Source organism: Vanellus vanellus (genome assembly GCF_965231255.1).
Source record: "Vanellus vanellus genome assembly, chromosome: 7".
NCBI classification, from domain to species: Eukaryota; Metazoa; Chordata; class Aves; order Charadriiformes; family Charadriidae; genus Vanellus; species Vanellus vanellus.
Genome location: NC_138912.1, coordinates 22,770,093 through 22,785,961, shown reverse-complemented (window position 1 = coordinate 22,785,961; position 15,869 = coordinate 22,770,093). Strand labels below are relative to the sequence as shown.

The 15,869-nt window shown below is 40.9% G+C and overlaps 1 protein-coding gene across 1 annotated transcript in view; it reads left to right on the top strand.

Annotated features, from left to right (window-relative positions):
* The window catches only part of GBF1 (golgi brefeldin A resistant guanine nucleotide exchange factor 1), a 103,844-nt gene that overhangs the window by 45,905 nt on the left and 42,070 nt on the right, over positions 1-15,869 (top strand). The window contains exon 3 of the mRNA XM_082486076.1: positions 11,564-11,695. Coding sequence (XP_082342202.1) covers positions 11,564-11,695 — 132 coding nt within the window. The remainder of the gene's footprint in view (positions 1-11,563; positions 11,696-15,869) is intronic.

The following is a 15,869-nucleotide window of genomic DNA, read 5'->3' as shown; positions in this document are numbered from 1 at the left end:
CATGAAGGGGAGACGAGTGGCAGAGGCTGAGAGTAGCCTGATTTACTTACCTGTGATCAAGGACCTTGCTACTGTCTGATAAACTGCTCAGTTTATTTGCATTTGCGCTTATATCCTGTCAGAGCAAATTCTGTAGGTCTAGGCTTGAAAATCTAAAGGAAATTCTTCTGTCTCTGCCTTTTTACCAAGTCTTGGGAACAAACAGTGTTGAAGTATAATGGTTCCGCCCCAGAGGTCATGGTAGCAGAAATGCTGGGGGTGAGAGGTTAAAGCAGAGTTGTGTCCACTGACCTGTTCAGTGTGCGTTGTGTGTTTCAGTTGGAGAGCCGGGCTGCATTGTGCCCTAAGGGAAGGAGAGGGATTGAAGAAGCCTACATAAGTGTGTGAACCGGGGTCTGGCTTGAACAAACAGCCCTGTTTATCTGTGTGAGTTGAAGTTTTGTGCTGTGCTGTCGCTTTCAGATCGCTCTTGCTGGACAGCATGCAGTCTGTGATGGCCTTTATAAAGTTAGGACAGGATCACTCAGTTGAGCTTCAGAAGCACTCTAGTGGTTTATTCTGTTGTGGGCATGTACTAGATCAAAACATTAGCAACAGACTAAAATAGGTCTATTTGGCACTTTCTTAGAGACTCGAACCAGTATTCTCTTTCTAAGACATAGTACTAGTGGCCTGTGTACCAAGGAGTTACTCGTACCCCTTATACCAGAGTGCTGCTCAGGATACTGGTTATGTGTCATCAGTTAAATGAACGCTTCGGAGAAGCTGATGCAACAGGGAGCAGGACCGTGGGGTTGCTAATGTCAAGCCATACTGTACCTGAATATTTATTTGGTGTTTGCAGTCTTCCAAGGAGAGAGATGAGCTGTCAGTGTACACATGGTCTCTTTTTGCCCTGACAAACTTTGTCCAAATTGGGAATGTTAAGGATGTGAGCAGAAAAAATTTGTCCGGGATTGCCACTGATCATTGGCCAAAGGTGTTGCAGAGGGAGCTTTGACTCAGTCTGGTGCTTCAGAGTATCTTGTTGCCTCATGGAAATACACACCTGTACTTGTGTATGTTCTGACATAGTAGAGTAAGTAGGATTTATAGCATTGTTTAGACCCCTGGATGTAAATCAAGTCAAAATCTTGGAAAAGTTTATAGAACTGGGTACAGCACAATATGAAATCCAAAAATCTTAAAATTCTTTAATTTCTGTCACATCAGCTTCTTCAGACAGTGCCAGTGGAACAAAATCAATAGTATTTAACTGTATAAGCTGTAAGAAAGTGTTCTTGGCAAGTCTTCTTGATCAAAACAATCCTAGCTTTGGTTTAAGAATGCCAATTGTGGACCTCACCAACAAAGATCATCACTTGCCAGGCAAAAAGCTAGTTCAGGTGGAACCCCAAATGACACCGAAGTCTTGCTGCTTGGAAGAGGAATCATTCCGAACTACCTGTACATTTTTTTCTGCTGAAGGCATATATTTTCTGTTTAACTGAGTATATAGATCCTCTGAGTCAGGAGGAGCAGGCAGAATAGGAATAAAAAAAAAAAAAACCAAAACAAACCACTTTTGCACCTCTCACCTATTGATAAACTTTGTTCTTTGGAATGGTGCTTTGACCCTAGTAATTAATGGAGTTTGTTAATGGAGGCTGAATTACTATCTTCGTACTCAGACATAGTGAAGTATAAAGCTTAGGCTCCCAAATGGTCGGGAAAGTGACTGCTTATATATTCCTCTGTCCAGGCAGTGATGAGGGCAACTAACTTTTTATGAGTGTGTGGAATCCCTTCATTTCTTCACATAGATTTTTAGGTCATTTTGATTCTTCATAGACATTTGATTGTTTTATGGCTGGTGCATGATTCCAGGCCATGGAAAAAAAAAAAAAAAAAGTATTTAATGGGGTTGGGGACTGATGTAAGATGGTTTCCATGATGCCCATCTTAACATATATTCTATTTGGTGGTCACTGAAGTTGAATTGCATTCACAGATCTCTTCAGTTGCAAAAACTGGAAATGAGCGTTAACTCTCAGGCTTCTGCTTCCCTTCATGTACCATCAGCACCTTGTTATCAGTAGATCACTCTAGCACATAGCAATATACAGAAATTAATTTCTTTCCCTTGTCCGTTCTCGAGAACATAATATTGTCTTGTTTTCATCATTCTAGGAATCAAGCTGCCTTTTAATAGAGGCAGTCTGAATTTCTGTTTGTGTGTATGTACACAGATTACTGATTGCTTCAATTATTGCGGGGAGGGGGGGGGAGTTGCTTAATGTTTTTACTGTTGCAGTGTCTTAAGGCAACAATTGGATTGACTGCCATCAGGCCAGTACTTTCTCCCTTTTACTTCTATTCTCTTTCTACTCCTGTAGGTTTGAAAGTAATATTCCCATGTTGTTTCGCACCCTGTTCACACTGAGGCTTCCATTTTGCATCTGTGGTAACTTGGTGTGTTGGTTCTTGAGCTCTGGGCAATTGTGTTTTGCCATTAGCACTTGGGAATTTTACTTTCTGGTAACAGCATGGCGAAGCACAATGTCTCCTACATTCGTTCATGTTGGATAGAAGAATTTGTGTAGATCATAACAGCAAGGTACATTAATCCTTTCAAAGATTTTTGTCATTAAAAGATTCTCTTTCCTCTTGGGCCATCAGGCTTTTCTTCATTTCATTCTTGGGATTTTGTTGTCTCACTGATGCTTTTTAGAGTCTCTGGCAACACAAGAAATGTCTTGGCTTATTTGGGATTTGTTGTTCTTCAATTTCCTTTTAATTTTTCCCCTTGGCACTCATGGGCTTCCCTTGAGGAAGGGGTAAACAGAACGGGGTAACATCCAGACAGCTAATTGATGATAAAACTGTAATCTTTTTCTCTAGCCTCTTAGAAATAGTGAAGCTTTCCTTTTCACAACATGGTGAATTTGCAATGAGAGCGCTATTCATAGCGTGGTAGACACACAAAGCTGTGGAGAATTACTGTGCTTTAAAATACCAGGGAAGAAGTTTTAATTTCTCCTGGGCTTTCAAATTGCCTGCTTAGTTTGGGCCTGGTACCGTGCAAGACGTATAAAATACTATAGTGAAGCAAGTCCAGTGACTGAATAGAGTGCTGTAGAGTGTCACAACCTAATTGCTCTTCCTTCGACATGTGCCAATTTCTTTTAGAGAGGAAAAAGAGTGCTTAAACTTGACATACATCAAACTTGTGCTGTCAGGAAGATGGACGGATCAGTCCATCCTCTGGACTTGGCAGTGTGCAATGCAATTCCCTATAGGTTTCATTTAGCCTAGTCGGCCTTGTTAGAGTGGCCATGCTCTCTTTCTCGTATTAGGAGGGAACCTTGGGAAACCTGGCCCTAATTCACAACAGCAGCAAGATCAATAACTATCAGCGTTTGGTCAAGGGCAGATGAATTTGTCATGGGATGACTGCTTTTTGCTTCGGTTTAGTTTGGTTTAGTAATTTCATTTAGAGTTGAATGTCATTGGATCAGAGGGGTGCCCTGGGTTCTGAAGTTCAGAGCTGGTGCAGGTTCATCACAAGAACTGGCTGTTGTCACGTGTGTGGTGATTTTCTGTAAGAAATCTTTTGAAACAATTTCACCTGGTTCTAAACAGAGACAAAAGGTGAAGTTTACTTGCATTTCACTCACAGTGTTGTTATGGGATGTTTTGGTGGGGGGTTTTTTGTTTGCTTTTCAGAGAATAGATGTTAAACTTCCAGTTACCTGTGAAACTCACTGCGATTTAGCTTACTGAAGGACTTTTTCCTCGTAGATGTATGGGAAGGTTGATTTCCCTGGAAATTTTTCAGAGCTTCGTGTGAAGTAACTTCCACCCATGGGGAAAAAAATCCTTTCAGGAAGGGACAGGATCTCAAATCAGTTTTTGTAGAGCTACTGAGCAGATCAGTTTTCTGGAGTGGGATTAAGTGCCATTACAATTGGCACTAACAGTCTAGAGTTTTCATCTGTCTGAAAAAGCCACAAAAGTAGTTGTATATTCCAGAACCTATCAGAAGCTCAGGTCAGCTGTATTCCCCCATCTCCTTTCCCTGAGAGTAATCAGCCTCTGTGTAACGGAGATCAACATTTATTTAAGTAATTCTGAATTTGCATATGTGGCTTTACAAACCATGGGTCTTGATCTAATCTTTCTCTGGAGTGTGCTAGTGTAATCAGGTGTTTGCTCTAGTGCTCATCCTCCAGTATGACATAGGAGGAAGGGTTTCTAGAAAACAAGGATGGATTAGCATAGAAATTACACTTAAAGGTAGATGGCTATTACTGTTCACACTGGCAATAAACACACTGATGGGAGACCAATTTGGAAACAGTAGGCTTTTACTATGTAGAGTAAATTTATTTTGTAAATTTTTCTTTCATTTTGTAATTGTAAATTGTCTTTCATCAGAATAGTCATGGTTCTTTTCGGAGGTATTCAGGGCACAGGGTAGGAAGAAATACTCTAGGATTCATAGCAAGGTCTTCTCCTGGTGACCTCCGACCTTGCTATGCCAAATTACCCCTCAGTTCACTTCAAGAGTTATTCTTGTTTTGAAGCAGCGCCTTTTGAATATAACGTCTGACTAATATGTGTCAACCATAACTCAGAAAAAAGTTTGTCAAGATGTAATTATTCCCATCTCTGCTGTCTCCTCAGTGCTAAAAATTAAGGGCAGAATTAAACAATTTTAACTTTTGAAATAAGCTGCTATCCCAACAACTTAATTTGTTTCTACATTCAGCAATCCGTATGACTGGCGTTAAAAATGCAAGAAGTGAGTAGTTGTGTCTGTACTTTAAGTCCATCTGGATAGAAACCATGAAAGCTTGCACTTTGTGTAGCTTCATACTGCCTGTTGATGGCATTTGTTTTCCTCGTGAATGAAGTGAGTATCTTCTACTTCTCATAATACCACTCCCTCTGGAAGAGAATACTACAGCTGGGTGAAAAGCACTTGGAATAACAGTGGAGACCCAGCTGGAGTTTTCAGTGTAATTTTGTCTGAAGATACTCTAGCAGGTACCTGCTTATGAAAAAATGCTGAGGGATTTTTAATGGGCAGTCAGAACAGCTGAATTCGAAGCATGGCATCAGATGAAACCACTGATGGCTAATACTGGGGGGACTGTCAGTGCTTATGCTTTGCTGGTAGATGTAAATAATTCCTATAGGAGACAGTATTTCAGTTGAGTATACACCATCCTGACCAGAGGATATCAGGAGTCAAATGCTCAGTATGCATTTTGTCATCCTTCCCAAAAATAAAAATCTCAGTTCTGAGGGGCGTTTGAGATCTTGGCGCTATAGAACAATCATTTGTTAAAGTCATGTTTAATGAAAGGGAGATAAACACATGAAGCTGGAGTGTGACAAATGAAAGCATTTGTGCTATTGTAATGAAATTAGGCAAACAGAACAGGCTTGACAGCTCTGGGTTCCCCCTGTCAAACTGCATTTGTAATTCTAGCCTTGCATTCATGTGTGGCTGTGAATGGCACTGGTTCCCTCTTGATATGGTGGGCCTGGGCCCCTGAATGACCACTTTAATTCACAGGGAATTAGCTTTGAAGAGTTTATTTCACAGGCATACTGAAAAGGGTAGCAGTCAGTTCTCGCTTCTCCTTCATTGGCTTGAATACCCCTAATTTGGGGCCTCTGATTACTTCCATCCTATGTAAAGCTTTTGGTAACAGTACAGTGAAGTGTTGATTTCAGAGGTACACGAAGCTTGCTGCCACACATCCCCACAGTGAGCTTGTATGCTGTGTTGTGCAATCCCAGCAGCCTTTTAAAATAGCTTGCAGTATTTATGCGTTCTGGAAGCTAGGATGTAGGCTCCTGGCTCCTCAGCTTCTCCCTGGCTGTCAGAATCCAGTTCTCTGTATCTATTAAGAGCTTAGATTGGGATAAGACAATGATATTTTGAGGAACCTGTAGGGAATGTCGGGTGGCTACTCTTTCTGGTGACCTTTTATTTATCAAGTGTAGTGGACATTGCCATCATTATTTTCAGGAAGTAGGACTAGAGATTTCTCTGATCACATTAGCTGCCAAGTCAGACTCCATAAGTAGCAATCTGTTCTCATTTCAGGTAAAAAAATCTCTAGAAATGTGCTACGCATTGCACTGTGTGGCAAGGGCTGGCCTAGACCTTGCAAGAAAAACAAGACCAAAACAACAAAAAACCCTTTAGGGGAGAGATGGCAGAGATTCTTTTCACTTGAAACCAGGACTCTGCAGAGGGGAACATACATTCAGGAGTGAATGAATGCGGATCATCTAGCTTAGCTTTTGTACACTTGTTACCCTACATTAATTGGCTATGAGTGAACCGGAGTTAAATGTTGGACTAAACTTCAGACCTACAAGAAGTCAGGGCATGTCTTTCATTGCAGGTGCAGGGAGGTATGTGTTCCAGTCAGTCTGGAGAATTTGTTTTTGGAGTGGTGAAACGCGCCTCCTCCGCTCATCAGCTGTAGAGCTGCTGAAATTGTAGTTTTGCCAAGGGACCTAGAACCGCTATGCATATACTGTTCTGTGGCTGTTAGCTAACTGACTCTACGTAAAACTAATTCAATTTCCGCAGATTTTTAGAGGAATAAATTTGCTGTATTTCTCTTTGCTGGATTTGCTAATCTCTAAATTAACTAACAGATAATCACAGGACTAACTCAAAGGGATTTCTCCTTTCTCAGCGATCCTGCATTTTGAGCTGGGTGAGATTAAGCCAGTGCTTATTCCAGCAGTTAAGACTTCAGAAATGTTTTTGAAAATCTGAAGAGTACGGCTGCTCAGTATTTTTAGATGGTTTTAAAAAGTAAGTACAATTTCGTCCTTTTTCCTTGGAACTTTTCTTCTCTCTAACTTGCTGAGAGAGACTGTAGGGACTTCTAACCCTTGGGTGAGAAGACAAAATGGTTTGGTGAGTGAACTGAGAATAAAGAGCATATAATGTCATGTCGGCTGGAAAGGCAGTGTCTGCAGAAAGTGTTTTTGAGGGTGAGCAAGGAAGCACTTACTGGTACCTCAATTTTCTGTGGCATAAACTCATTGAGCTCCCCAGCAGGAGTACTGAAAAGTTGGATTTCCGTTCTGTTACGGTGTTATCTTTGTCTTTTTCTCGCCTTAAGAAGAAAAGAGAATGCCTGTTCATTGTACAGTTCAGTACGTAAGCAGGGAACGTAATGGCACATGCTTGAAGCATTGCTCTTGTCTGAGCTCGTCTGCATTGGAGAGGTGCGTGGGATACAATTGAGACAGCTTCTGAAGGCTGGGCGTCAAAGGCCAACAGCTGCTGCATAAGAGGAGTCCAGGTCATGTGGTTTGGGTTGCAGTTGCCTGTCCTGGGGACAAATGATGTTGAAATAACTTGTCATAAACAATTTTTTCTTGTTCATTTACTCTGATTCGGAACGCATAGCCGATCCTGATAAGAGTCATTCAGGAGTGAAGAGTTGAACTGCCAGAGAAAGCAGCTTATGTGAGCGTTTTAGATCAGGAATGTGCCAACAGTGTGCTAACAATAAGAAACCTCTTCCGAGGGGAACCTGCTTCTCTACTTCAGGAGAAAGGGGGTGCTGGAGGTCTGATGCAGCTTGTTTGCTAAAGTGCCAGAATGGCTGGATGGGATTGCTGAATTGGGAGTTAGGTGCTTAAACATGAATTAGTTGTTTAAATATCTTTATAGAGATGCGTGTCTAAGCGCAAGTAATCCATAGGATGAATGAAGGAAAGCACTGTGGTCTCAAAGGAATTCCCTCCTCATATTAAAATTGCCAGCCTTGAAGAGTTGGCTTTCTGATAGGCTGCTTAAGATATTATTTCCCTTTGTAATACCCTATGCTGAGGTAATGCTTGCAGAGTTGGTGGGTTTTTTTGTTTGTTTGTTTGTTTGTTTTTTTCCCCTCAGAGTTTAAAGTAGTTACCTAAGCAGAGAACTGTCCTATGTTTTCTAGTTCAGACATTGAGAAATGTCTCTTGCTAGGAAATATACTTGGAGAAGCATCTCTGTCAGCCGTTCTCTGGTCTCTCACTGGTTATGGATTCCTTACTTGTAGTGCCTGAACTTGAATCTGGCAGAGGAACAACCAGAGAGTTGAAAAACCAGAGCTGCGTTTTTTGGAAAGCTTTTATAAAAGTTCAAGTATGTACTTCCAAACATTCAGTATTTACTTTATATAGCCTTTGTTTTGGCAAAGGAATTATTAAAATTATAATTGATTTTGCTGCCCTTTCTGAGGTTTTTAGATATTTTCAGGAGACCATTGCTTTTACAGTTAGGTGCCAAGAAAGATCCAGACTGTACGTAGTATCTCTTTCATGAACTTACTGGGCAGAACAATTCCCTTTAAAGACTATGGTCCTACCTCTACCAAAGTATTGCGAAAAGAGCATTATTCAGTTCCTACTCTTCTGTGCTCTAGATCAAGCTTGAGTTCTAGCAGTAAAAGGTAGCACGGAGTGCACCTTGCAGTTGTAGTAATTGATCTGGAAGGCCTGGCAGGATGTTTCTGGACACTGCCACGTTTGGTATATAAGGCTATGAAAGCCTTTCAGGGAGAGAGCTACTGAACTAACTTCACTGAGCTCAACAGGATTGAGTTAAATGAGAAGGATTGATCTTTGACTTACTGACTTGTTTGCAAAATTTTTACTTGGTTAAAAACTTCCAAGTAGCTTTAGTGCCACTCTCAGGTACTGAACTGATATTCTAGCTGAGTATTCTGCTTCAAGACAGGATATAGCAAGAATAGCTATAATATGAGTGTTTTTCTGTGCTCCAAATCTTCCTATTGAAGCAAGCGCTGCTGCTGAGATTGAGTTCTGCTTTGAAAAGGGAGCTGGAGACCCCTGTAAGTCCTCAATGCCTGCAAATGCCGCTGGTAAGAAGAGCTCATTGTAGTAATCAAGTGGATACTCCTCAAATGCAAACAATTAACAATGTGATTGGTGTTTCACTGAAATTTAGATCTTTCAGACAGTATTCCTTTAGTGGGTGAGGCTTGCACTAAAAATATGCTGCTCTTGTTAGTGTATTTTAAAAGTTTTTTTTCAATAACACAGCACCAACTATCCAGTCTGAAATATTTTTACAATGTACAGGGTCAGTTTCAGAGAGCTTAATGTAAAATGCTGTGTTACCATAAAAGCTAGAGTCTCTGAATATCAGGGAAGCTGGCCAGAGTTGCTGTGTAATCAACAGTATGTGCCGAAGTTAAATCCTAATTATGACAAGCCATTTTGGGATCTTCATGTAAGTTGGGAATTTCGGTTAGACTGCAGGGGAGTCTAATCTTTAACAACATCAAGATTCACAACTTTTATTGAAAGAAAAAAAATGAAACTTCCCCCCACCTTTCTAAAGATAACATCTGTTTGTTGTCCTGAAAATAGATTAATGGAGAGTGCGACATCCTGTGTATCCTCTGCCGGCAAGTTTGTCTTCATCATCTCATTCTACTGGTGCAGCTATGTATGTCTGCTTAAGTCCCATTTTTCTTGCTGATCAAGGTGCAGCTTTTCCATCCTGGGGCTCGCTGGATTGAAGGAGGCTGGAGGAGATGACAGGATTATGATGGATTGATTAGGTGCTGACTGTTCTATAGAAAGGATCAGTTTTGGGGAAGAAGGGTTTGAGTGTTGATCCTTAGTAGTCTTACTATATTTAATGTTGTCCAAGTGCTTGTAACCAGACAAGTGCTCTCTAAAGCATACTTAAATAAACATTGATGAAAGCATGTCTTATGATCCTCTGCATTTCCATGAGCTATTGAGAGGTGACACAATTGTAATGTCACACCAGGATATTATCTGACAAGTTGGGGGAGTTGTTCTTAAGCCAAAAAGATTGAATCATCACGTTCCTTTTAACCTCTCACAAGTTAGTGGTGTTGGCCTGATTTGAACTGGTGGCTGAAAGGTAAGAGGCTGCATAATGATTCCCAAAGTTCCTTTTTTAATTGCAGTTTTGCTTTGGTTAACAGCAAAACAGCACTTTGATGTTGTTCTCCGTGGTCTTAAGTATTTAAAACAAAACCCCCTGCATTGTTCTTCCTCCTTTGCTACCTCACCATAATTTGTCACACTTGCATTTACACACTTTCTGATAGACTTTTTATTTTGGTACTTAAGGCTTTTCAGTAGGAACTATGATAGAAAGGAATTTCACTTATCTTAGATTCAGGAGGGTTTGGATTTTTCTTTTTTTTTTTTTTTTAAAAAAAAGTGAAATAATTGAGTTATATTGGTAGATAGAAAAACAGCAGCTTGTCTAAGGATTCAGGAATTACAGGGTTTTTTTTCTCCCCCGCCTCAAAGAAGCTCATATAACAGATAAGTGCAATATCGGATCATCAAGAATATAAATGCCAGTGTTCCTGTGAGACTATTAGCTATTAGACTGGTTAATTTTTATTAGGAATAAAATATAGGTTTCAGCAAGTTGAGGCAAGTGTTTGTACTTAAATATTTCTGGTCTCAGAATTAGCTAAGTCACTTTTAATACACTCTTCTTTGCCTGTGTACTGGCTGTATTGTGGTTGTCTTCACCTGCTTTTTAATGCTTTTTCTCCTAAATCATCCTCAGGGTTCCTCTTACTTTGATTCCTTGTGGTATTTTTTTGGTTTTGTTTTGGGTTTTTTTGGTGGTTCTTGGGCAGCGGGGGGAGAGTCACTTTCCTTAGTTTTGGCTATTCTTTTCTGTATTTCTTTTTGATTCCTAAGGCTTCCATTGATCATCTTGAAAAGTTTAGGGAGCTCGTTAGTTGTTCTTTCTCCAGTTCAACAGCTCAGTGCATCTGCCTTCTCGTATTGCAGCTTTAGAGAGGATACTTGCTGTCCAAAGCAGCAAGTACAGAAGAGTGCCCTTTTTTCTCCTTTGCTCGAGAGGCTTATACAGCTATTCCGAGAACAAGACAGAAGAGTTTTTAAATTTGTTTATCTTCTGGGTTTTTCTTGTCTTTGCCAAGCAAACTTCTAGTGTTGCAGAAATGCAATTTGTATTCAGGCAAAGAGCTTCAAGAGATCCAGCTAACCTGCTTGTGTATTTGTACTATGCACGTGATCAGTATGAGGCTGTACCTGTAGAAGGATGTTGCAGAAGTGGCGAAAGGAGGGGCAGGCTCTATATAGTTCATGTGGTCACACAGTTCCAGGAGTACTAGGAAAATGCAGCCGTATCTGCTAATTAGGTAAAGCATGAATTTAGGCAGTAGTGGCTCTGTGGTGTTTATGGTGTTCTTGTAATAGGAGTTGGTTTAGAAGGCTCCAGAAGGTTGTATTGAAGATCATAAGAAAGTGAACTTCACAAACTATTGCTTTTAAAAATATGTACATAAAAGTGTGTATACACACACACACACACACACACACACACACACACACACACACATATATTTAAAAGTAACCCTGACTTTCCCACCACCCTTCTGAAACTAAGCCATTGCGGGCCTCTTTCCTCTGAGAATAAGCTGGCTGTAGATCCTTAAAGAGAAAGTGAATCCTAATGAATCAAGTCTAATTTAATGTCTCTTTTAAATTATTTTTATTTTAACAGAGCTATCTGAAATTGAACCCAACGTCTTTCTTCGGCCTTTCCTGGAAGTAATCCGTTCTGAAGACACTACAGGCCCCATAACTGGATTGGCCCTCACCTCTGTGAATAAGTTCCTCTCGTATGCACTAATAGGTATGTTATATGGCTTCCTGGGATTTACCAAAACGCCAGCCAAATGCATCTCCTTGAGACGTGTCATTGGCCAGGATACTTGCTTGCAGTCTTAATGAGGAGATTGGGGAAATAAGAAAATTGCCATTAACGCTGGGGAAATAGGCATCTGTGGTTTCTTAGTATCATACCTGCTGGTCTTTCACGGCACTACAGCAATGGCTGGAAACGGAGCAAAGCTTCTAGTCTGCCCTGACTGTGGCATGTGCTTACAGCCTGCTGCTGGACTGGGGTGGTCACCAACTGCTTTTTAATGCAATCAGAGCAAAAGGGCCAGGGAGGGGAGACTACCAGCCTGGATTACAGTGTTGTAATATACATGAACACAGCAGAGTTTATTTAGGTTTGTGGACTAATATTTCTGCTCTAGGGTGAGGATGTTTTTTTGCCTGGTCCCAGACCCTGTCCAGTGGTGTGCCAGTACTCTTCACTTGTCACAATTGTCATGGCAGAGACAGTTTTGCTGCTGCCCAGACTTTCAAATGTGCGCATTCTCCTTTCTATTTGTGAAAGACTAATAATGCGCGTGTGGTCAGTTCCCATGGCTCAGCTGGCTCGGAGTAACTCATTAGCTGGCGTTCTGTCTGCCTTCAGTGTGTCATCCTGTTGTTAGTGGTGCTTGATTTTTCTGTGTAAATTCTGTTAGTACTTTCTGATCATACCTGTGTGAATTACAAAACTTATCTGTGTTTGTTTATACATAGTCTGACTTGGAGAAAATTATTTTACCTATTTTCCTCCCCCCAAGTTCAGATTTCTCAGCTCTTTTCCTCCTTTACATTGTAAGTGAACACTGTTGAATTTTTGGCGCTGTCGTTTTCAATATTTTGTTCTTTGGAGTTAGCATGAGGGAAGATAGAGAAAGAAGGGACTTGAAGATCTATGTAGATGCAGACCACTTTTGTGGGAAAGACCCAACATTAAAATGAACAAAAATGGGGACTTGCAGGAAATTTGTTTTAAGAGTTTGGTGGAAATTTAGTGTGTTAAGACGTCAATTAGTGGGCAGTGTTGTGTGTAGTTAAGTGGCAAAAATAACTAAAATTATACAATATTAATGTCACTTCATAGGACAATAAAGAAATCTTAATAAATAAGCCTGTAAAACACGTCCCTCTGAAGGACTAAGCAATAACGCGAAATACGTTAGTTTCAACATAGAAGAAGAGTCCATTCTTCATTCTGTGCTTTTAAGGCCTGGGTGGGATCAGAACATCAGGCTGGTATCACATATCCAGACAAATCTCTGCATGCGCAACTGGCTACAAATACTTGATGTGAGGCAGGAACAGGAAAAAAAGCGGTTAAGAATTTGTAGCCTTTCTCTGGCTGCTTGTTGTGTAGAATATTAATTAGGTCACTCCAGCAAGGACGCATCCCTGTAACTATTGGTGAGTGTGTTTCTTTGTAGTAGACAGTGGAAAAGACCCTCTGCCTCACACTTGTTGTGGAGCAGAACCTGTAATCTAAGGCCTCTGTTGCTGCTTCAGGTGACATTCACAGCGGCCTTGTCCTTTGTGCTGCTCCAGATACCAGGGATGCTGGGATTAGTGGTGCGGACTGAACATCTGGCTAGGGTTGTGATGTTAAGCTAAAGCTTTTTGGTCTTATATTTCTCTTTGTAATATAAGACTAAAGGTAGTCTAAAGTCTGCCTAAAAATGGGAAAAGCTTAAAACTGTCCTTAATATATGAACCTGTTTCAAACTGTATGAAACAAGAAGGAAGGGCTCCGGCATAACCACAGTGGGGAAATTTCAGCGCAGCTGATACTTGTGGTGCATTTTGGGGCTGCATAATTGACAGGGGGATCCAGCAGTTTTTTCGGAAGCGTCGTTAGCTGCATCTGTTTTGTGAGTGGATGGCTTTTGCTGTACACACTGGGTCAAAAACCAGTGGGCAGTGAAAGGGCCAAACTCTTCTGACAATTACCGTTGTTAAAAACTGGTTGCTAATCCTTGTGCTGTCACACTGTTTTTCTTAACCACCTGCTGACCTGTGATAGAAGATCTGTCTGCTTTTCAGGCCAGTATTGCTGAGGGGTATATTTTAAAACCAGTTAGAAAATAGTAATTCTTGAGTAGCCTTTGACACTTCTGTTCTCTAGTAGTCTGAATTGTAAAAATCTGTTCTGAGATTGTTGGATGCAACAGTTCACTAATGGTACAGCGTGCAACCACAGCTCGGGTAGATAAAACAACTTGATATCCACCATGTGTGTTTTGGTAGGAACAGTTAACCTTACAGGGTTTATCCTCTGCTCTGAAATATGTACTACTGTTTCAAGAGTCATAGTCAAGAAATTACGCAGTAGTATTTAAAGTACAAGAAAACTGAGCAACAATTCTAAACTCTTAATAATTTTTATCCCTCAGATTAGTTATTGCCTTACTCAGCAGTTTTGCGCTAGTTAGCTGCAGCCTTTTCGATGAGCTCAAACCTTAGCTATAGGAAGACTAGTGGCTGAATTTCAGAATTGTATTTGTTGTATTTTCCTGAGAAAAGGTATGTGCTCTTTTTATTATCACAGTTTGTCCGCAGCAGCTTCTGGCTTCATTTCTAAAGTTAACTTTCCCTGGTATTCCTGAAAACTACATATCTGTAAGTGAATAGCTGTTGCTCAGCTTCCAGTGAGAGGACTTGCTGTTCAGGGATTTTAAAGGTTGTTCTTCCTTCTACTTTCTCTGTTTCCTTGGTGATTTATTTTAGTTCCACTAAAGGTGTTACTGAGCAGGCTTCTGGCTTTCCTGGATTTCCCTGCTGGTTGAGAACCTGGGTTTTTCTGCTTTCTGCTTGTTCTTTTGCCCACTTGTGAGAGTACACCCCACATGAAATGTGTAAGTCTAGATGGGGTCTCCGGATCTTTGCATTGTAGGTGGCAATTTTCAAACTGATATTTTTCTTCACACTAACTTATTTTTGTTAGCGATTCTGAGCAGGCATTGACGTATCTTTCTGTACTATTTTCTCACAAGGGAACAAAGAAGCGGGTTGATCTTTTCTGTATCTTGTTTCTGCAAAGTAGAAGTATATGTGCTTTTAATTGAACTCAAGAGGCTTTATAAATTGACCTGAATTTGTAGAGCTGTTCCAGGGAGGCAGGACTGAAGTAGTCAGGCGTGATGTGTGTTGGGAGAGAGGTGTGTTTATTAGTGTTGAAGGTAGGGGCTAGAACAGCAAAGCAGTAGTTGTAGGTCTGTTAAAGAAGCATATGCACAACTTGCTTGTATTTCCTTTTCACACAGACTATTTATCCATAACTATGACTAAATATATCCCTAAGCCTACAGCAACTCGCATCTACTGGTGTGTTCTGCCTGTGGGAGCCTTTTCTGCAGCAAGCAGCTTTTTCCTCTTGATGCCCACTTAGCTGCTTTCCACTGTAGTTGTTAAAGCTGGTTAACAGTAATGCTAACATAGGTGCTGGCAGTGTAACACCACTGGTCTTTACCTGATTTAGTCGAGACAATTTAGAATGCTCCTGTATCACCATTGGTGGTTTAAGCTATTCTTTTGAATAAGAATACACAGGGTACTGACATATGGCTGATTTTATTGCTTCTGGTAGAAGAGCGGTAGCTTCTATCTGGATTATAAGCCATTATCGGAGGTACACAGAGAACAGCCTTTGACAGCCAGGGCTCTTCCCTAATGCTTCCTAGTTATCAGGGTTTGGTATCCTGTTGAGTGCTGCTGCTGAAGCAGTTAAAAAAAAAAAATGGCTAACTGGTCTTAGAAAAGTCTCCTTGATAGCTCAGTGAGGTTTGACTAGCAAACCAGGAGAGGAACTAACTCTTGATTATGCAAGATTGGAGGGTGGGGGGGTGTGTGAGAGACAACTACATCAAAAGTAGGCAAGCTCTGCTCTTAATAGGGCTGTGTAAGAGGTGGCAGAGAAGTGCTGTTCCTATGCAGATTTATAGGATTCTGAAGTACATTGATGCCATTTCAGTTTTGTGCAGCTGCAAGAAGTTTCTTACTCTGCTGACCCTCAGCATCGCCGCAGTGTGGTGGAGGCTGCTCTCTTTGGGCCACAATAAGGGCAGCTTACTCTAATGCCTAGGGCTTAGCCCCTCCTAGGTGTGAACACAACTGGAGTCAAAGAGAGAGTCTGCAAAGCTCCTCTGGAAAGTACA